The sequence below is a fragment of the Apiospora aurea genome (assembly GCF_038362705.1).
Source record: "Apiospora aurea strain CBS 24483 chromosome Unknown utg000008l_segment0_segment0, whole genome shotgun sequence".
NCBI lineage: Eukaryota > Fungi > Ascomycota > Sordariomycetes > Amphisphaeriales > Apiosporaceae > Apiospora > Apiospora aurea.
The window spans coordinates 2,531,444-2,553,152 of NW_027117395.1; the positions used below are offsets into that span (position 1 = coordinate 2,531,444).

A 21,709-nucleotide genomic window follows, 5' to 3' on the forward strand; every position below is an offset into this window, starting at 1 on the left:
AAATTTCACTTACCGTATCCAAGTACACGACTGCCGCGAAATGGCGGACCATTCAGCCTTCGACCGAGCTTTGGCCGATTTCAAGGCTAGTCTGAAGAAGAAAGACCAGGACAGATTCAAGGCGACTACCAAGGAAAGCATGCTGAAGGAGATTGAGAAGCTCCAACAAGATCAACAAAGTCGAAGATTGGGCCAAAATCTCGCACGAGTAAAGCCCTTTGTCGAGGCCATGGGCCAGTTCGGCAAGGTCATTGAAGTCTTCAGCAACGTGTCCGAGATGGTGGCTTTCGTATGGGTAAACACCACCACTCCAAGCTTGATCTTGTCCACTTATGGCTCAACCTGACTAATTTTGACAGGGGCCAATGAAGCTTCTGCTCCAGCTTGGTTGCCACCTGCCGTTTCGAATCTCGTGTACGCCCGAGTGAAGGCTGACAGTAGGGTAGATTGCAGGTGCATTTGCCAAAGCATTCCACGAATTGCTCGACGTGTACGAGAAACTCGGAGAGAGTATTCCCATGGTATTGCAATTTGAGAAGCTGTTCCGAGAGGATGTCAACATGCGTAGAGTGCTTTCCATTATGTGGAAAGATATTCTGGAATTTCACAGACAAGCATTGAAGTACTTCCAGCAACCGAGTAAGTATCGCCAGCATGTGGTCGACCACAAACGATTTGCTCATATGCTATAGTGTGGCGACAACTATTCCAGGCTACCTGGGACACCTACAAATCCCGGTTCTCTCCCCTCATCGAAAGCATCCGGGGACATGGAAATTTGATCCAAACCCAAGCAGCTCTTTCCCAAATCGAAGATTTTCGGCGAGACCAGGACCTCCGGGACGCACAATTCAACAAGATCACAGAATCACAGGAAATGCAGAGACTTACAGACTTGAAAGCTTGGTTGAACCCACCGAATATCGAGAATGATCAGTATGAACTCTCGAAAATCTGGAAGAAATACCCTGGTAGCGGTCAATGGCTCCTGCAGAACCAATCTATGAAAGAGTGGCTTGACCCTCTCTTTCCTACTATTCCACCGCTACTATGGATGCACGGGATGCCTGGCGCAGGTGAACACCACTTACTCGTCGTATTGACGCAAATGTTGACCAAAATTTAGGCAAAACTGTCCTCTCTTCATTCATAGTGGATGAGCTCCAGCAGATGGATTTCTCCCCTGATATTCTCTACTTTTACTGCAAGCATGGAGACTCTGAGAGGAACAATTACGCCTCGATCGGTCGATGCTTTCTATCGCAGCTCCTACTGAAACACAAAGACATATTGGTACCTTACTTCTACGAAAGGTTTTCTAACAGCCCTGATCCTGTGCTTGGGTCATTTGCAATGATTGAGTTGCTCCTTGATGTGGCACTGAGAAATTGCACAGACGCGTATATCATAATTGATGGCATCGATGAATGTGATCGCGGTGAGCGCCGTAAAATCACTCAGTGGTTTCGGAACTTGGTTGAGGATCTTCAACCGCCACGGCAAGACCGAGTCCGCTGTCTTTTCGTGAGTCAGGATGACGGGATTGCCCGAAAAGACTTTAAGGGGCTGGAGATGATTAAGATTGAGAGAAAGGACAACCGAGCCGACATCCACACCTTCAGCCAACTTTCAGCTAACGAAATACAAGCTGAAACAGATATTCCTGATGAGCTAAAGATCAAGGTCGCATCTAAAGTTGAGGAAGCCGCTGATGGTAAGTTGGCAATCATCAAAACCCATCTCCGTATCACACAGCTCACAAAGTAGGTATGTTTTTGCTGGCAAAGCTCATCGTCGAAAACCTCATGCAGCAAACTTGCGTGGAGGATGTTGAACATGAGCTGGAAGATGAAACCCTACCTCGGGAACTCAAGAAAGCGTATGACAGATTTTGTCTTACTTATTCCATGACTGAAGCACATACTGATTGATTCCTCTAGGTACTCACGCATAACAAGCCGCATACTTGGTAATGCGGCCTCGTCTGGACGGGAGTCTTCTCTGTTCATTTTGCGATGGTTGGTATCTGCGAAGAGACCAATAAAATGGCATGAAATTCAAGCAGCGAAGTCCATCAACATTGATGAACAGAGCGTTGAATTCGAGAGGCGCAGAATTCGCAAAGACATCAAGGATCTTTGTGGCCCATTGGTGGAAATACGAGAAAACGGCATAGTCGAACTCGTTCACTTGACTGCAAAATCGTGAGGCGCATTTGGTCCCTTTCGCCCTGGCCATACGACTAACACTATTCAGATTCCTTGTTGAAGAGAAACATGTAGACGTGGCTCGTGTTGAGGTGTCAAATACGGCATTTTGTTTGGATTACCTGAACATGCCAGGTTTTAGGACGGTCGACAGCGCCGCTGACTTGATGCCGGGCGGATACTATGCCTTCATGGACTATGCCGTCCCCTACTGGCTAAGGCATCTGGAGAATGGACTAACACAGGCAGATTATGACTACGAATTGCTGCGGGAGTTGCGAGAGCCGGTGGAGGCCTTCTTAACAATTCATCACCAAACTCCGACGAAACACTTCTACAGATCACAAGGCAACGTTAAAAAGTTACAATTCTTTCGAGAATTCGAATTCTACGAGAGCCTAGAGACTGCAGTAGCATCGGCAAGGAAAGAGCTAACGTTTTTGGGCGAGATGAAACCGGGAGAAGTCGCCTTGGATCTAACTTCAGTGGTACGCATAGTTCGCAGGCATCTTGAGACAGCCTATCTCAACGCAACTGGCAAGAACGGCCGTGACTCATTGGAACGAATATACGGGCAGAATATATTCAGATGCCCAAGGTTAAGCTGTCGTTACTTCTACCTGGGCTTCCAGACACCACGGCAGAGGGACTCGCACGTGAAAAAGCATACACGCCCGTTCCGCTGCGACGTCTTAGGTTGCCCTTCGTCGACAATGGGTATGAGTACCATCAAAGAGCTCACAAAGCACAAGAAGGATGTCCACACGATAATCCAAGAAGATGAAGAGGAGGACTTCCCCGATGAGACAGAGCTTGCCCCGCCACAACCACCAAAGCCGACTGAGACGATAACGAAGGCGATACCACGAGAGCCGAAGGCTCCACAACAACCCGAAGCCAAGCGGGCTCGGATAACCGAATATCGCTGCCCCCAATGTCAGAAGACCTTCAGCAAGAAGTTCAATCTCAACTCACACATGGTTACTCACAGCGGAAAACGGGACCTCCTCTGTAGTGTGTGTGGAATGGGGTTTGCAAGAGAAAATGACAGGACTCGGCACCAAGCAACACATCAGGAGAAGGAGTTTGAATGTGGCGGTACTTTGAACAACGGTCGGCCTTGGGGATGCCATAAGAAATTCGCCCGCGCGGATACACTCAAGAGCCACCACAACTCGGCTGTTGGGAAAGCCTGTATCCAACCTTTCCTTCAACAGCAACAAGAGGCATTGGAGGCATTGTATGGGCCAAGCATTTGATATCGCGGAGAAAAGGCCCCATGGCGCGTACGTAGGCAGTGGAAGGAACCCAGTAAGGACCTAGAAGAAAAGAACGAGAGAGAAAGAAACTACAGGACAACGTCCTATAGGCCCGACTCCAGCTTCTAGACAGTCGCGCCCCCTCCCAGACAGGCCATGGCCCACCCGCCATGGTTATTTGTCTTCCGGGTATTTATTGTTTACGGTTTACCATCCCGGCCTAGAGCAGTCTGGTTATGGTCGTGATTAATCTTCTGTGTCGGTTTGTGTGATTGTACTTGGATATGTGTATATGTGTGTATATATGGTAGATATGCAAGCTTATTGTGGTTGTTTCAGCTTGTGAAGTGGAACGGTGGGTGACGGTATGTAGCCGTTGGTTGTGAATGTTGTGTCGTGAGATTAACCACTTGGCCAGCGAACCGGCAACCAGACTGCTTGCTGTTAGGAATCTGGGCTGTTATTGGGATTCATGTAGGTAGGCAGGGTGGTTGATTGTTCTTTTATCTCCCTGGAAAAGTGCTGGTGGCGGGGGGTGAGTGTTACAGCTCGACACACGGGTTGGCCACCGCGTCAAGCTCTGGCTACGAGGCGCGTCCACCGGGGCACCTGTAGGCCTGGCACCTGGGGACTCTCTCTTTAGCTCCTCACCATCACTTAATTGAAAGTCTCTGATAACAGGAGGACTGCTGAAACTTGAGGCACCTCCGGACTGTAAACATATCTGCTCGTACCTATTCCGTAGTCATCTTCACCATTTGTTACCCGTGCCACTTCCACAGCAAGCCATATTTTTCTACTTCAATCCCCAATCCACAGTTCTGCTCATGCCGACCTATTACTATTCATCCAAAGAAGAGTATAATATATGTTTCGTCACAAATACGTTGTGGATAAATTATTATTTCTCTCCATTTTACCCCTTTTCGCCCATGACCCACCTGCGCATCCCGATACCACTTCAACGGCCATATGCCCGCATCAAACTCCTCATAATCCCCTACCGCAGATAATAAAATCCGCTCTGCGCTTCAAACAACGGAAACCCCGAAGAGTCCACGACCGGCAACACCTTCTCCTTCCGCTCCGCCTCCCGCTGGAACTCCTCCCCCCACCGCCGCACCTCCTCCTCGTCACTGTAATCGCTGACCGCCGCATGCCCGTGCCCGATCTGCGCAATCTGCGTCCCCGTCGCCTGCGTGCTCTGCGGCGCCGGCACGAAGCTCTCGAGCGCGCCCCGGACCGCCGCCCCTCGTAGCAGGTCGCGGCACAGGTACGGCTCCGCGCCCAGCGGCCGGCCGATCCCGACCCCGTGGCACGCGCCGCTGCGCACGGCATCGGCCAGGCCCGAAGCGGTCCGGAACCCGCCCGTCACGTACACGAGGGTCTTGGTCAGGAGCGGCCGGATCATGTCGGCGAACTCGATGAAGTAGCTCTCGCGCGCGCGGGTCGACGCCTTCTTGTGCTCGAAGGCGCGGCCCTCGAAGGTGCCGCCCGACAAGTCCACAAAGTCGACGCGGCCCTCATCCTGCAGCCGCAGGCACAGGTCGCGGCAGTCGGCGGGCGTGGAGCCGCCGGGCTGGAACTCGACCGAGTTCAGTTTCACGCAGATGAGGAAGGCCGGGTCCGGGACGCGCCGCCGAATCTCGGCGATGACTTCGAGGACGATCCGGGCGCGGTTCTCGAGGGGGCCGCCGTAGGCGTCGGTGCGTTTGTTGGTGGTTTGGGAGAGGAACTGGGCCAGCAGGTAGCCGTGGGCGCAGTGCACCTGTACGCCGTCGAAGCCGGCGCGGTGGCATAGGTACGCCGTCTCGCCCCAGTCGGCGACCATGGAGCGGATCTCGTCCACTGACAGGGGGCGCGGCTTGTTGAAGCGCGTGCCCATCCACTGCACCTGCAGCTGCACGTCGCTGGCGCTCACCGGGTTCGGGTTGAGGATCGCGTTGCCCTGACGGCCCGGGTGCGAGATCTGCGCGATCATCAGGGACCCGTGCTTCTTGGCCGCTGCAGTGGCGCGTTGAAATGCTTCGACGCGGTTATCGTGGTCGTCGCAGAGGATGGCGTTGCCGTAGCCCTCGACGGCGTCGTACTTGAGCATGAGGTTGCCCGTCACGATGACGCCGATCTCGCCCTCGCCCCAGCGCTGGTACAGCAGCTCATACTCTTTGGTGGGGACCCCGCGGGCGCTGATATCCTCACCCTCCTTATTCCACTGGCACAGGCGCTCCGTCATGGGTGCCTTGAGGAACCGGTTCTTCGCCGTCCGCCCCGAGAATGGGAACGTGAGTGGCTGTCTCAGGATGCCGAGCTCATCTTCGGACAAAGCGGGCCCTTTGACACGCAACTTGCCCCCCCGCGGATCGGCCGGCGCCACGCTCTCATGGGCGTAGTTCTCCGCCTCGGGTTTGCCGGTGGCTGTGACCGCGTCATATTCGACCGCTGTTGCCATGGTGGTGGACACCTCGGGAGACAGTACGGCCACGTCAGCTTATACAGCACCGGGAGCAAAAAATTCAGTACGAAGGTGCGTTGAAAGAATCAAAGGAAGCGCAAAAGCAAGGATAGGCATGGGTTTAGATTGAATGCAATAAGTCCGCGTCGTCGGACTAGACTCGACTAGCACATGCTCTATTTAGGTCGTTATCGGCTTATCCCCGCAGTTGCGGATGGTTCCGCCGCCGCCCCGAATCTTCGGCATGTTCATCCGATGTTTGTGGATTTAGCCTTCGGGGCCCCGATGCTTAACATGACTCCATATCCCACCAATACCCAACCCAACAACTTCTTGGCTGGGATCATGTCTGAAGCCGCCAAGACCGGCGAATCCGCCAGGTAAATCAATGTAGTAGAGACCAGCCGAACTTCATTGAGCACCATCATTTTGCACGAGACCTAAATCACTAAGCCTATAACGGCGTGAAATGGTGTTTTGCAATTTGTTGCTACTTCTGGAGTCATCCACTGGCGGATCGAGCATGCTACACTTCAAGCGTGATGGAAAAAGAGATTCAAATGGGGGTTGCTGCTAAGCTATACCAACTCCCCATCAAACCCATTGAGCGCCGGTAGACTTCAACCATTCTTCATAGTCGGCCGGTTCCTTTCCGAGCAGCTCTACCTGCTGCTGGTATTGCTCCTCCGTCATGCCGAACCCATGCGCGGCAAAGGTCTCGTGCATCAACCTCAGATCCCGGCCCCAAGCCGGCCCCGCCAACGCGCTGAACCCATCCTCGAGCTTCTGAAACCCCTCCTCGTTCGCCGGTAGCACGTTGACTTCCTTCTTCACGGCCTCGGACCAAACTCGCGCGATCTCAGACCCCTTGAACGCCTTTCTCGACCCGATGGCGACCTTCTGGTGGTTCCACTTTTTCGTGCTGCCGCCGTTGCCGTAGGCCGTCATGAGGTTCTTGACCGCCAGCGCAATGTCCCAGGGCGCCACGCGGCTGAGGCCGGCCTCGCCGAACGGCACGCCGAGGACGCCCGTCTCGAGCATGCTCTGCCTGGACCGGAGGTCGTTGGTGAAGAACAGGGTGGGGCGCAGGATGGTCCAGTCGAACGGGAGGTTGCCGTGCACCAGCTTCTGCTCGACGATCGGCTTGACCAGGACGTGCGCCGCGGAGCAGACGGTGATCCAGTGCTGGATACTCTCGTGGCTGTCGAAGTCCATGCAGGCGGAGAGGTAGATCAGCTGCTTCACGGTGCCGGACCGGGACACGGCGTCGAGGCAGTTGAGCGAGGTGAAGAGCTCGTCGTCGCCCGCCAGGTTCAGGAACACGGTGTCGACCTTGTGGGAGGCGAGGAGGCCCTGGAACCAGGCGGGATCCTTGACGGAGCCTTCCTCGATGAAGACGTTGCTACCGGCCTGGCATTGCTGGTGCTGGGCTAGCTGGGCTTGGAGGCTGGAGGCCCGGCTGGTGGGGACGACGAGCTTGATGGTCGGGTCCGACGCCAGGAGAGGGATGAGGGGTTCGCCGATATTGCCTGACGCCGCAGTCACCAGGATGACTCGGGATGGAGCCATATCTGCTTCGGGTCTTGGTTCAAAATTTGAAAGCGGTCGTTTGTGGGAGGGTCGTAAAAGAGTGAAAACAAGGTTGCTTCTACGGGACCGAGCGACAATCCATAGGCGTCTGGCATGTGGTTTAAATAAGCCTGACCACCAGAGACTGCTCATACGATAGCATGGGCGATAATTTGTAATGCGATATTGATTGATAATCATGTCATCCTGCCCCGCTTGGGTTCAGGCGTATACTTTGGCCAATACGGGAGCTGACGTTACTAGTGCGAAACTGTATATATACCACAATTACATGGCAGCATTCGTATAGTCTTGGCTGCGCTTTCACAAGAGACTACGGCGTATTCCAATGTCTTGGCAATGTGCCAATGACTCCAGGTGGGTTTTGCTGGAGATAAGGGTATTACACCCGTGTAGGTATTTGCCAAAATCCGACCATCCGTCGACCTTGAAGCCGTTCACCAAACCGAGGCGCCAATACAGTCCCAGGATGCTACGATACCGCAATCCCTGGCATACCCCTTTGGTAATGGTTTGGAATGCCTAAAAGAAAAAAAAAGAAAAAAAAGAAAAGAAAAAAACCTGGAGTAAGCAAGATATCAAAGGCGTAAGTATTGTAAATGCATCTATAAACAACAACCAAACCCCGGACAATATATAGGCAGCGAATGGACGTAAGTAGTTTAAATGAAAAAGGAACGAAAACAAAACAACGGCAACAAATCGTAGATGCACCATTCTAGCCCTCCATAAACAACTCTAATAAGAAACAATGCTGAACGAAATGGTGCTCATGCAAGGAACGACCCGGTATATCCTGACATGCTCAAAAGGGAGGAGTGGGAGAAACGATGAAGAGAGAAGAAAAGCAGATAGGAAGGCTTCCTAAACACTCATGCTTGTACTTAACTCTATATCCGAAAGATTCAATGCACCGTCTAGTCGGACCATGATTATTAGCACGACGAACCCCTGGCAACAGCAAGCCAACAGTTAAGTGATCTCGCTCTTCCAGGAGATCTGGCTCACGGGGCCATAGGCCGAGAACTCCACTACTTATCCGTCTTGGGTCTGATCCCAGCTGCCGCCCGGATATGTGGCGTTATAGTCCATCTGGTTATCCATGGAGTAGCTGGCGCCGGAAGCATCCATATACTGGAACGATGCCGCCGCCGTGTTGTCAGTAGGATACGAAATCCCTCCGTACCCGTATGCCGCCGCATTCGGGTCAGGTGGGGCTTGGGAGTAGCTTTGCGCCGCCGTGGCGGAATAGTTTGCCCAGTAAGTGTTGTTGTCGGTGGCACCGTACGCGTTGGCGTTTTGGTATTGTGCCGGGTTGTAGTTGTTGCTGTTAGCATGTGGTTAGTAATAGCGTCAACGAGGTGGAATACGTCTCAAAAAAATCAGTGCCCGATTCATCATTCATGTGTTGCGTTGGGGGAGGAGCCAAAGAACAATTCTGAGTGAAACTGGCTCAGGACCCGTCCTTACCTGACGTCTGTACCAGAATGGTGGAGCGCGTAGCTGCCATCGCCTGTCTGGTACGTCGCAGCATCTGCCCCGTAGCCGCCAGTGCTGGCCGACTGCTGCTGCTGTCTTTGGTAGGCGTGTGCGTCACCCCTACGACGCGATACCTCCGGCGATGCCGAGATGGAAGAATCGGCCGCCTCGTCCGCGCTGTCGGCGCCACTGTCTTCGGAGCCGTTGCCTGACTTGTCCTTGCGCTTCTTGTACTTCCTCTTGCCCCATTTGTCCAGCTTTTGGCGATAGGCACGGGTGCTGCCAACGACGTGTTAGTCGGTGGGCGCCACCCCGTTCTTGAAAATCCATCAGGGGGTCGGGTGGTACCTACGATGCCGAGAAGTTATAGTCCCTCTCCATGATCTCCATCACTTGCGAAAGCGTCTGGTGTTCATACAGGGCCAGGATGGTGCGTTTGTAATTTTCCCAGTCCTTCGTCATCTTGGGCGGCAAAGTGCGTCGATTCTGGCTTTAGCTTCTGTTGTGATCCTTTTCCAGGGTCCCAAAAGTGTTTCGTACAAGACCGATCTGTTGCTGTTGTTGTGGTGGATGGAGGTGGGAATCCCGAGGTGGTGATGGGATCAGGGGTCTATTCATACTAGGCCCCGTTCAAAACCACGTTTGTTAAGAAAGCCTCGTTGAGCGTTTTTTTTTTTTTTTTTTTTGTTTCTTCTTCCCCTGTTCTTGTCATGACATGAGATAGGGCTACACGCACGTGAATCATAATAGCCTCAAAAGGAAGTATGCAGCTCTCAGGTATACCTGCCAATGCGCGTGTGTGCCGCTGTCATCACGTGTGGGGCTTTTCAGGAGCCGTATACCTACTGATGTACTCAAGCTTGCTTGCTACTCCTGGATTGGCATCCTGCCGGTCCTCTCGGAGGAAAGGATTGGTGGGTGCAGATTGATAGCTCTTAGCATGGCGAATTAATCCCCTATGGGATGGGTCAAGCCTTGCTTGATATCGTGATGTAAGTCAGTAGGTAAATAGTTGGGTATATACATAGACAGGTAAGCCCAACGACCCAGTGGAGTTATAGACCGTGGCAGAATTAGGGGTTGTGCTGTCTTCCTCGGCGGAAAGGAAGAAAATATGCCTTGGCAGACTAAGTAAGAGGCGTGTAAGTGAGCAGGCAGGGTGAAGTTCAGCAGCAGAGCCTCCGGGAAATTTCCGAATGACACCTACCATCTCCGGAAGTCGGGCGCGATGGCTAGACATGGCAAGGCGTGCCGTTCGCTGCATCCCAGCTCGGGTAAGGCCACTAATCAGAGGTGGCGCCCCTTTCCTCTCGTCTAATATGGAACCAGGGGGGCATGCTTTCTCTCTCCCGTTTCCTTGTTTGCGGCTAATTTGGTGGCTTCTGCCACATCGCTATAATAAGTTCATCGCATCTAACCTCGCAGGATAGGGGATACCTGTCTCTTGCATGGCTGGACCGGCAACCCAGACCGGGATCGAGCGCGTCAGCCCACATGAGGTAAGACATGGGTTTCTCATTGGAGCAGTCCCAATCAACGAGGCAAGCAGCAGGACAGTGCTATTGAAACGACTGCGGGCTAATGCTCCGCATCAGGCAATTCTTCGGCGCCACCGCCGTGGGATGTCGATATGAACTTATCTCAGCCTTACCCCACGCGTTGAGTGGCGGGTCTGACCTCGTACTGCGTCTCGACTCCCCGACCGAATGTAGATGACGAGCTCGCAAGATTAGCCGAACACGGCAGCAATGGTTATCCTTCTCATTCGAAGAAATATATGATCTCAAATAAGTACGTGTTAGATTGAGTGATTGATGGTTTCAATTAAGAAGCGCGGCGGGCAGCAGACGGTCGTCTTGCTGAGAAAGGCGTAGAGTGGCTGCTTGTCTTCGGGCCGCAACAAACGCTGCATGCATATCTATGCATCTAGTGGCACATTCTGACAGGCCCACCTGCTGTTGCGCAACATGCGGGACATGCGGCTCGACCCTGGAACGAAATGAGCAATGGATGTTTGCCTTCACCGGTAAGTGATGGCCAATCGGGGGTATTCCCGAATCGTCCTGTTAGCAAAGCCATCTCTACTCCGAAGCTTCGCGAGGCTGGGACAGGATTCATCCAGAAAAGTGCACTTTCGGAGTTTGCCTTCCCAGCTAGCCACCCCCAGACGCTGACCGAGTTAAGTTTGCTGCTTTGCTATTTTTATCTTCAGCAGGATCCGAAACTAGTGAGCTGAGAAACCGCCAAGGGAGTCAAACACGAACACAACGAGTCGCGGTCTAAGTAAGCAGGAATTCATCATTAAAACTGATTAGCAATTGGATATCGAATGTCGCGTTAAAGAGCCCGTTCCTGCCAAAGAAGCACACCTGCGCCGTTGTGTCTGCCTCGTGTATCAGATGATCATCTTCCACGGAAAGGCTGAATCGCATCGCATCGCATCGCATCGTTATTTCCTCCATGTCTGTATCCTATTCCGCCATGAGAGCCGGTTGACTTGCGTATTGCGCGAGTCAACAAGTCTCGCGACGTGGGCGCTTGCCCATGCCGCGTGTGCGTTTCTGCGATGCAGCTGCCCAGCTTCTTCCCTAAACAGCCGACTTCTTGTCTCCTGCCGCAGCGGTGGCAGGCTCCACGGGAGACATGGCGGTAGGGCTGGAAACCGTGTCATTGTCAGTTATGCCAGCCTCCTGACCCTTCTCCGGAGCGTGAGCCTTCTCCGAAGGGAAGGTGCCGGTTGATGACGCGGTACCACCAACCACTGGTGACGCTGGCGTGCTTTCAATGGCGCCAGCACCCGAAGTACCGGCAGCTGCGCGGATAGCCTCGTACCACTTCTGGGCATCGGCAGGGGTGTGCGCCTTGAAAGAAAGTTCGGATGCGCCGGCAAGCTTGCTGCTGAAGCTGCTGCTCTTGTCTTTGCCCTTGACGTTGAACTTGTCACCGTTGGGGGTGCCAATCACCGCATCAGGCAGGTAGATCGAGAGTTCAGGCTTGGGGTCGGCGCGGAAGTTGTCGTCATCTTTGAACTCATGAAGGAACTTGGAGGGAGTCACGACGTAGTAGCTGGTCTGCGTCCCCCACGACAGCTTGTTTCGCGATTTCCGCTCCAGACTTCCCTCAATGAGGGCCTTGGTCGAATTGTGGCCCTGGTTCGGGAAAGTGAGCGCATCGACGCTGCGCGGTGGCTCGTTCGGGTCCACAAGTTGGTGGCCTTCTCGGTGCTGGAAACCCTTCCACTCAAAGTCTGGTGGGATACGTTGAGCAGTGCTCAGCATATCGGCGTACAGTGCCCTGGTCTTTTCTGCTTGGCCGCCCGCAACAGAGTTGAACGCCTCCATGGCCTGCTGCATGACCTGGATCACGTGGACCTCAAAGGCCTGGAAGTGGTTTTGTACCGTGATAAGGTCGTTTCTGTGGTTGTTCTCTTCCATCACCTGTTTGTTGAGTCGGTGGAGGACACCACGCTGGAGGACATATGGGTCCTCGGCAGGGTTCATCTTGCCGCCGGCGGATTCGAACGAAGCGGAGTGTTGGCCCAGAAGCTCGATGTGCTTCTGGGTGGTGTTTCTGGCCTTTTCAACCTCCTTGGAGCTCTTCTCAGCGCCGGACATGATTTCCTTGGTTTTCACCTTGACCTCCTTGTGCAGTCGCTCGAGAATGGGGAGGACGGTGCCCTTGAGGGTCTTCTCGGTCTCGGCGTTGGAGTTGATCATAGCCTGTTCCCCAGTTAGAACAACGATTCGCAAGTGCTGACTCTTGAGTTGGTCCATCGTACCTGGGTGTTGACACGCATGTTCTCGAAAAAGCCCGCAACTCCTCCAAGTCCCTGATCAAAGTGCCTACCCTCTCTCAGCGGCTGAGAGATAGTTTTGAGCACCTTTTCATATTCCTTGGCGTGCGATTTGTGTACTTTCTCCGTGGCCGAGACGTATTCTTCGAGGTAGGCGATGGCGTGTTTCCAGGCTCGAAGACGTTCGGAAAGGAGACCGGCGGTCTGGTGTCGGAGCGCATCAATTAGCTACTGTTCTCGCTCTTCGTCGCGGCATGGTTCGATAGGACACTCACGCTGGCAGGGTCGAATTCGGGCACAGCCTCGTCGCCAAAGCTACTACTCATGGTAGTGCCCTGGCGCAGGGGCATCGGTTGCGAATCGGCGCTCATCTTGGGGAGCGGCGCGGCGTTGGAGTAGTGGGCCACAAAGCAGAGATGGAGCGCAGCTGGTGTGAATCGTTTGAGAGGGGGCTAAAATGTATATAGACCCAGGAACTGGAGGGTTTGGGAATCTAGGAATGCCGTCTTTTTCTATTGCGACGCTCGAGAGGGAGGGCGGGATTAAGGGGGGTGACGATATGGCGTGCGGCAGATGCTGAGGGGAGCTCTAGACCTCTGGCGCTATTGAACTTGCGAGGTTGTTCGGGCCAATCAGGGGCGATCCTTGACGTCGATCATTAGACCGGTGGGACAGAGACAAGCCAGCGAGGCCTGTGGTTCGGTGCGGATGCAAATGCGCAAGATGAGATGGCATGACTAGCATACCTACCCTGCAACAACGGGCTAGCCAGTTTCTCAATCGGATGGTAAAACAGGATGAAGTGACGGGGGGTTTCCCATTGATGTTGAGGTCATAGACGCCACGATAGTATTGTTTTTTGTTACAGCATTCGACCCTTCACGAGCCCTCAGCAGGATTGGGTTGACACATGGCGCCAACTGGGTACCAAAGTCAACTTGGCTAAAGCAATTAGGAATGGAACTAGCGCTAATGACGTCAATCGCGACTTCCAGCCGTGTGTGCCCCTCGATTCTACGAGACTACCACGTACGAGAGGAGCGACAGGCAAAGCAAGCCCTCTGGGAACCAAGCATTTGAATTCAATCTTGCTTCACCGCCACGATCGAAGGGAACTACACACTTCAGCTGGGTCCAAGCAATTGATTAGACTCCAAGTTCCGGATCAGCAGACTACGATTCGACATGACATGAACCTAAACCTGCCCATTGGGTCTTGGGCAACTTAAGTACCTAGATATGTAACGCTTGATTTTAGTAACTACCTATATCATCGTATCGAAACTCCGTTCCCCCTCACTCGGACGATGGAAGTGTAAGGAGTCACAAGAGCACAAATCCCGCATGGGTCTGAGACACATTGTGGTTGGGTTGAGCTGGGTAGGCAAATTGTCATTAAGCTCGCATCCAAGTCACCCTGAAATGGTACACGTAGAGTAGGCTATGCAATCTATCGCGTCCCGTAAAAAACACATGAACAGTAGGGGTATATCCAATCCAAAAAAGTTGAGGCGATCCAATGATCCGACCCATTCCGCTTGTAATAATCATATGTAACGCCACGAAGTTCCGTACTTCATTCTCCTGTCTATGTGTGTGGTAATGTCTCGCCTTTCCTAACGCCCCGGGAAAACAAATAATAAGCAAGAACCATCCATATTGGCAATCATGGAAAAACATGTGCCAATTCTGGTTGTTCTAGGCGGGTGCTCCTCTCGACGGGATCAGTCGCGACAGGCGCTCACCATGATGATCGCCAATCGTGTGCGATGACAGGAAGCTGGCAAATCCGAGCGAGTTACTGCGTCTTGCCGATGGCCGGCGGCTTGGTCGTGGGTCGCGAAGTGTCTCGGCCGAATCGCCCATGTCTTCGGTAATGGTTGCTAGCGGATCGTTGACGGGGGCCCTCGTCGGCGAACTCGGCGCGCTCATGACGCTGAAGTAGTCCGGCAGTGTGACCGTATCGGTAAAGCTCGAGTTGCGAGCCAAGGGTGTTCGTGTAGCCGTGTTATAACTTGGGACTTTGCTGAGCTGCGCCATATCTACATCGGGTAGGTCCAGATGCTCCGGCGGTGTGCTGTGGCCAGATGTTTCAGGAGAATGGTGCTCTTCTGCACTAGTTTGTCGAGACAGCTCAGCTGACTGGGGCAGCGAGGATTCCGCCGTGTGATCGCCGTCGTGCGAGTAGTTATGGCTGGGCGTGTTGATCCCCGAATGGGATCCCATCGACGTATAGGAGTTGTTTCGGTTGTTCGGGTCCAGCGACACATTTTGTAGCCTCGACGAGAGCGCAGCTGGGGTGACTGCTCCGCTTGCCAGTTGTGACAGGTTCTCGTGCGACCCAGCGCGCGACTGGGCGTAAAATGGTGTGTTGATGCCACTTTGCATTCCGTTGGGCGTTATGCTGGGATCCACGTTCTCGTACAATTGGTCAAGAACGTGGAGCCCGTAGCCTGGTGGTGCCATGTTGGACTGATCACTATCTGCCACGGTGCCCTCGGCGGCCTCTTGGGCCTCTCCGGAGACCACGTTACCGTCATCGTCCAGAGAGATGTTTGGCGAGATGAAGATGGTCACGGGCAACGTAGCCCTCAATTCCGAAACATGGCCATCGGGGTTCTTGAGCGCCACGGTGAGCTTGATTTTGTGGCGAATCTTGATGCCCTCGGCCGTGCAGTCCTGAAGGCACTTAGAAAGTTTCTGCGGCAGTGGCAGATCTCTCGTCACTTTCCACCCTTCCTGTCCAGTCTCTTCGATGTTATCCTGCCAGTGTTCGTCCCGCTTAACTTCGAAATGCCAATTTGTGACCTCGCGCTCGGCTTTGTGGACTCTCGGGAGCGCACTATAGCCAGGAACTGAGAACTCCTGGGATTCCAGAAGCCTCACGGTGATTTCGCCCATCTCCAGCCCCTTCAGCAATGGGGTAAACCGCATTTCTAACGGAATGTGGCTGCCAAACACAACAGCCTTCTGAGGGATGACAATCGAGTATTCCACTTTGTTCGGCCAGATGTTTTCGACACTCATGGCGTGGTTGAACTCGAGGGCGGCAGGGTCCAGCGTCCGGATGATGCGCACTCTCTTGAAAGCATGGAGGTTCTTGGCAAGCTTACCACGAGAGACGGTTGCTTTCAGAAAGTAGCTAATACCGGTCTGGTAGAGACCTTCCACACTTTCCAGGGTGTTGCCCTCCAGGAGCAACTCGAAGGGCCATTCGTAGTTCCCCGCGGCAAGAATATGCGAATGATGGTCGTTTCCAAAGACAAACGGCGGCCAGCTGTGCCTGAGAACGGTCGTCGTGCGGTCGATCTTCTGGTTGTGGATTCCGGTTGGCGTCTGTTTTCCTTCCATCCAAGCGACTCTAGCGCTGCCCGTTAACCGTAGGTGGACATCTTCAACTCTAAGTGGCTCTCGGAGACACAGCACGACGACTCCCTTGAGGAGCTGGCCAGAGGCCTCGTCCGTACTACCTCGGAAGACGATGAAGTCGCTCTCGAGTCTGGATACGGGGTTAGAACAGACGGGGCGCAAGCCATAGACTCGGACGCCTATAGCAAGACAGGGGGGCTCACCTGATCTCGAACAGGGCGCATGCGTTTCTACTCGCCACCGACGTGAAAGGGTTGAAGGAGGGCATGTTGCGACAATGAGTTACGGGCAGTTAGCCCGGTCGTATATATCGTGTTTTCAGCCTAAGTGATGATACTGCCAAAGTGTAAGTTGCAAGCAGGCCGCAACTTGGACGGGTGTAAAGCATATAAAAAGTTGGGAGCAAGTGGCAAAGCAGGAATTAGACAACCCTTGAGGCAAGGGAGTTGTCAGGTCTTTCAACATACGAGGTTCACCGGGGAAAGTAGGAACGACGAGACGAGAGAGGAAACAGGCACATTGTGGAGGGAGGGGCGACAAAGACGGAGTGGAACCAAGATTGATTTTATCTGTTTGAATCGTCGCAGTCATGGCAGAGGAGGTCAGGATCAGGTACGTGGTAGGTACATACTAGCAGCAAAGTAAGTAGGTACAGTAGGCCAAACCGCCAGTCAGTCAGTTATTTCCAGGAATCGATCCTGGGATCACTAGGCGATCCATCCCACGAGGAAATTCTAACGATGGATGGCCAAGGCCTGGTCAGCGACACTTTTCGCCGCCGTCCGCCGGGTATCACGTTCCACTTTTCTTTTCCCTCAGTGCAAGTGTTGGATCATCGAACGGGGCCTGTTTTTTTCGTGGGTGGGGCTGAACAGTGGCTGTCAGAAAAGACCGGAAGGGGCCACAACAAGCGGCTAGCGGGCCCCCTGACAAGCGTTGCTTGCGTTGGTGTTGGTGGCATGGCCCTGCACCACACCAGAGCCTGCACTGCTCGTTATCACCCCCCTCCTTGCAGCAATTGGCAGAGCTCACTTGCTCACCCTGTTCCATACGCCCACCCAACGCAACGCGCCTGCGTTTGGATGGGTTGAACGATTATGGCGCCATTCGACAATTCCGGCCGATCAATATCTACAGGAGTAGCACTCGCTGCTCGACTCTGCCAGGGGCTGCAACGTCGCCAGTCGCCGCCTCTACCTCCGTACTGGAGACGGACAACAGTGACCCGGCTGCCTTCTACTCGCGGTTATTGGAACGGCAAAACCTCGTGCAGTCAATACATGTTACCTCCATACCAGGGCGGTGCGACGCAGGTCAGCTTTGACTAGCACACCTCTGAGAGCACAAAGCCATCGTGAGTTCCGAGCCCCTTGCAGGTGCGTCTACTGTCCTCAACAATGGGTGTGTGCATCATTTCGTACCCGCACCTCCATCCGCCATACGTGAGCATGATGCTGTCCTACCTCCACCCCTCAGTTTGCAAAGGAACCATGAGTCGGACAGCCCGTCGGAGTCAGTTGGCACGCTGGTCATACTGTAGGTATCACGTCCTGAATCAGGCGGCTTTCACGGTTCACCAACTACCATTTGATGGGAAGGCACGTTCAATCACATGTACGGCGGTACGGCGGTACGACGCTCAAACACACACTTCCACCTTCTTTACCCTTTTTTCTTTCTTTCTCGGACCGCTATCAAGTGATTACGATTTGGTTATCTGCACAGAACCCTTCTAGATTTGCTAGGGGCTAGGATCTGTCAACAACCTGGTTCCAACCGGTTCAGCTTCCCACTGTAGCAGCCAATCGCGCAAAACCCCACGCTCAGCCACATTTCACGCGCAAACCGCATATCAATACGGTGGCACCTATTCGCCCGCTTGTGGACTGTTGGAACCACCTTGAGTGGACATGGGGGTGCACACATAATTATGTAATCCCGACCGTACTGTGCTCGATTTGAGATCCTTCTGAAGGGATCAGGCTTATCGGTTCTTTGCACCAACCACCTGGCCCGGTCTGTCATGTCATGGACTATTTGAGGACGGGAGGTTACGAATAGTGCCTTTTTAGTGTTGGCGAACACGGAGCTGACGGTCCATCCATCCTGACAACCTTGTCCTTATCTCTCATAAGCCTTTGCGCTAACGGCAACGGTCCCATCACGGTGGGCCTGCCGCGTCGACGGAATTATTCAATATCTGGCTGCTATTTCCAATCTCAATCGCAAAACCGCCAGCCTGGGCGCTCCAAAGAGCTTGGGAGAGCTAGCAAAGCTCAGCGTTTTCACCTTGGCTCATGTCACCGGCTTTCGACTTGATTGGCCCAAACTTACACATACCAAGCTTTCCTGCAATCAGGGCTAAACAGTTCGTCTTCCAGGTCTGGCTGGCTCTGCATACCTGACACACTTGCTGTTGTTGACCTAGTTACCGATATTCAGGGTCCAGGCAGGCAATTACTGGCTAGTCAGAACGCGCGTTGGAGTCGAACTGGCCAGCACTCTACAAGCACAAGCTGGTATTGCACCAAGGCGTGGTATCCGACTGCCGGTATGAGCGTTTTACAGTTGTGCGCCAAACTCCCAGATATCATCAATTGGCCATGACAAGCCGATCCTTGAGACCAAGGTCAGACTGGATCTCGCGGGTCCCGTTCATTCAGTTACCCACAACACCGCCGCGATTGAGCCGCCTTTTGACCCTCGCATCAAGATAAGCTGGGTGTGCGCTTTGAATGTTTAGGTAAGTATTTGAGCAACCTTCAAGCTCTCGTTCCGAAATTCATCAGCCTGCCCCCCCTGCAGCCTGTTTCTTCCGTCAAAAGGTCCACTCTTCCATTGAAGGGGGAAAAACTTTGCAGCCTCATCACCATATCAAGCTACCGTGTGTACATGGTTAGGCATGTAGCTTGGCCGTGTGATAGGGAAGTCAATGACGACGACCTCATGGGGCTGGCTGAAAGCGATAACGCATGTGACAGATGCAGGCTCCCCGAAGCAGCACTGAACAGACTGCCACAAGTCCGAAACGGGTTTCGAGCCAGGATACGCGAGCAGGTACCCATACTCCTGTTGGGTTTCCTACGTTTTATCGTCATTATTGCTTTCTCGCAAACACAGCTCGGGTTTTGGTTGGAAACGCAATGAATGATACTCTGGCGGTGTGTTGAGCGATTTTTCCCGAAAATCGAGGCTCGATCACCAAAGGGGTCAGCCTTGTTGGCGATCCGGTGTGGATGACATAGATGGGTCTGCGGAATGGACCGTTTCAGAAGGGTCTTTTTTGACTCCTTGCAGAAGCTCGTTGCCCATTCGAGTTATCCACGTGGGCCCTAGTCATCTCGGATGTTGAATTCAATCTCTGTGAACGAGATGCTCTAGATGCTCGCGTTCTAGCTCGCGAATCCTCTTTCGGGCCGTCAATGGTCTCGTTTCTTTTCACTCTTTTCGTTTACTGATCTGTCTGTTAGGCTCTGGTAGAACCGGTGAGTTGATAAGCAACCTCAGAATCTAGCTCTAGGAAGTATCTAGCCTGCTGCCTTGAAAGTGTATGACACTTCATCCAGTCAAGATCGCTCTGTAGGGCCGATTCGACACTGGCCCCACTGGATTATTAACCCTTAGTGCTGAACCAGGCGCAGTCGTTCCGATCGTTTGTTGAGCCTCAAGTACGAGTTCACGTGTTTTATGACGGCCTATGGACGTAGCGCACAAAGTCTGGTGATATCTCACGCACGTTACTCGGCGGCCACACTATTCGTCACGGTTTCACCCTCATATCTACAGCTTTTGTCACCATTCTGACCCATGCTATCATGCTATAAATAACTACCTCTCTGTGGATCGTTAACACGCACAGGACAGTCAATAACCATGGAGCGTACGGTTCGGTTCATCCATGGTAATGGTGACGCTCGCTAACGATCACTGCTGGGGCAAGGACCTGACTCGACTTTTTTTTCCCTGGATTTCAGCCCAAGCATCCCTATCCCCACGCAGCAACAATGTTCTCCTCAGAGGTGCATTGGAGCCCAAGAGGGAATTTTTGATAGAGTAATTGAGTTGAAATGTGTGAGCCTCGCCTCGCAAGCTTTCGCTAATACTGCCGAGACTAATGCAGCGGTCCACAGTAGCCCGAGAGCTCGCCCCTCTTCCCTTTGGAAATCTCAGATGAAAGACGGGACGGGGAGGGCTCACGAGCTTCCTCACCGTGGGTTCCTAGCTTCTTCACCGCGGGCTCTTAGCTTCGGAGGTTAAACTTGGAATTACTTGAGGGTTATCTTGGTGTCTCGTTATCTTGCGTCGCATTCTTCTCCCCTTGGCTCCTGAGTCACCAGCTACATGCCTTCGCTATGTAATGTTGTAGTATACCGGCCTCCCTATTTCGTCTCGTTCAGGGGACTGCGTCCTTCTTACATAATGAAAGACGAGAGGAAACATGTGACAACTAGATGTCCTGTTACATATCAGGTACTCGCCTGCTAGTCATGTCACATTCTCAGAATCCCAATGAGTCTGTACGCGTGTGCACACACACACAAACACGCCCAAAGTAGAGAATCCACTCGGCGTGCTTTCCGCTGCAACCCATATGAATTTGGCCCTGGAATGGCTGAGATCGGCACCGACTAGGTACTGTGTACGATCTCTAATACCCGGGAGATGGAGGAGGAAGAGAATAGTATATCCCTTTTTGGGATTCTATTGCCGAGTCATCTTACCTTGGGTTTTACGCATGACCCCTTTATCATATCGTTCGAGTGCGCTTCCATGAAAGCACGGCGGCAGCCTGGCCTCTCGAGTGCATACAGGTATGCACGCAACAAACATGCGTGCGTGCGTACAACTGTACAGAGTGCATGCATGCATGATCTTTATCTCCAACAACGAATGCGGCTTTACAAAAATCTGCTTTTCCCCGCATAATAAGGCTGGTGAATATAGAGAGAAACGGAGGTAGAAGGGAGGGGGAGGGGGGTGCCGTTGCTATGCATATTGCAACCTCCAAATCTGGAGTGCTGTCCGGCCGCGCCTCAGATGTTTATCGGCGGTGTCGTATGACCCGGGGGCGGTCGTGTGCAACGAAATCGTATGTTTCAAATAGCAACAACCACTGGCAGCATCGAGAGAGCCACCTTCCCCCCCCCTTCCCAATCTTTCGCATTCACTGTCTTGACCTGGGGACAGTGGACGGCTGGATATGAATTTCCCCGCGGGAATTCTTTTACCATCCCGCTTTACACATCTCGGAGGAGATCGCCGGCAGATCGACAAGCGCATGGCGGTTGAAAACTCCCCAGATCAGAATTCGCAAGTGCCCGCTCTTTTTCGCCGCATAAGAAGAAGGAAAGGAGTTGCTAGCTAGTTGCCGGACCTAACATCCGTAACCCGGATTATCCCCGTTCGTTTTCCTTTTTTTTCCTTTTGCTTCTTGCTTCCTTCTTCTTGCGTGCGTTGTCAGTTCGTCTGCCAAGCTGCGCGCTCCGGGCGGGTATACGATCTGCCAAAAGTTGCCCTTCTCGGGCCTAGGGTGAGATGAACGGCCGCTGGAGACGCGCAA

At 53.2% G+C, this 21,709-nt stretch overlaps 6 protein-coding genes across 6 annotated transcripts; 1 reads left to right on the plus strand and 5 right to left on the minus strand.

The window, feature by feature from the left end:
• Positions 1-40: 40 nt before the first annotated feature.
• On the plus strand, positions 41-3,466 carry PG986_012256 (uncharacterized protein; the record flags this gene model as incomplete). Its single annotated transcript, XM_066848478.1, has 7 exons — positions 41-295; positions 447-639; positions 693-1,076; positions 1,127-1,714; positions 1,756-1,879; positions 1,941-2,204; positions 2,257-3,466. The coding sequence occupies 7 exons, from the start codon at positions 41-43 to the stop codon at positions 3,464-3,466; spliced, it is 3,018 nt and encodes a 1,005-aa protein (XP_066695174.1).
• A 1,000-nt stretch (positions 3,467-4,466) lies between these two features.
• PG986_012257 (uncharacterized protein) lies at positions 4,467-5,915 on the minus strand (the record flags this gene model as incomplete). Its single annotated transcript, XM_066848479.1, has 1 exon — positions 4,467-5,915. The coding sequence occupies one exon, from the start codon at positions 5,913-5,915 to the stop codon at positions 4,467-4,469; it is 1,449 nt and encodes a 482-aa protein (XP_066695175.1).
• A 597-nt stretch (positions 5,916-6,512) lies between these two features.
• On the minus strand, positions 6,513-7,487 carry PG986_012258 (uncharacterized protein; the record flags this gene model as incomplete). Its single annotated transcript, XM_066848480.1, has 1 exon — positions 6,513-7,487. The coding sequence occupies one exon, from the start codon at positions 7,485-7,487 to the stop codon at positions 6,513-6,515; it is 975 nt and encodes a 324-aa protein (XP_066695176.1).
• A 1,056-nt stretch (positions 7,488-8,543) lies between these two features.
• On the minus strand, positions 8,544-9,449 carry PG986_012259 (uncharacterized protein; the record flags this gene model as incomplete). The annotated part of the gene is made up of 3 exons (XM_066848481.1): positions 8,544-8,835; positions 8,979-9,266; positions 9,340-9,449. The coding sequence occupies 3 exons, from the start codon at positions 9,447-9,449 to the stop codon at positions 8,544-8,546; spliced, it is 690 nt and encodes a 229-aa protein (XP_066695177.1).
• Positions 9,450-11,575: 2,126 nt separating this feature from the next.
• PG986_012260 (Cytoskeletal signaling protein slm1) lies at positions 11,576-13,151 on the minus strand (the record flags this gene model as incomplete). Its single annotated transcript, XM_066848482.1, has 3 exons — positions 11,576-12,706; positions 12,766-12,984; positions 13,056-13,151. The coding sequence occupies 3 exons, from the start codon at positions 13,149-13,151 to the stop codon at positions 11,576-11,578; spliced, it is 1,446 nt and encodes a 481-aa protein (XP_066695178.1).
• Positions 13,152-14,478: 1,327 nt separating this feature from the next.
• PG986_012261 (arrestin) lies at positions 14,479-16,417 on the minus strand (the record flags this gene model as incomplete). Its single annotated transcript, XM_066848483.1, has 2 exons — positions 14,479-16,279; positions 16,353-16,417. The coding sequence occupies 2 exons, from the start codon at positions 16,415-16,417 to the stop codon at positions 14,479-14,481; spliced, it is 1,866 nt and encodes a 621-aa protein (XP_066695179.1).
• Positions 16,418-21,709: the final 5,292 nt, after the last annotated feature.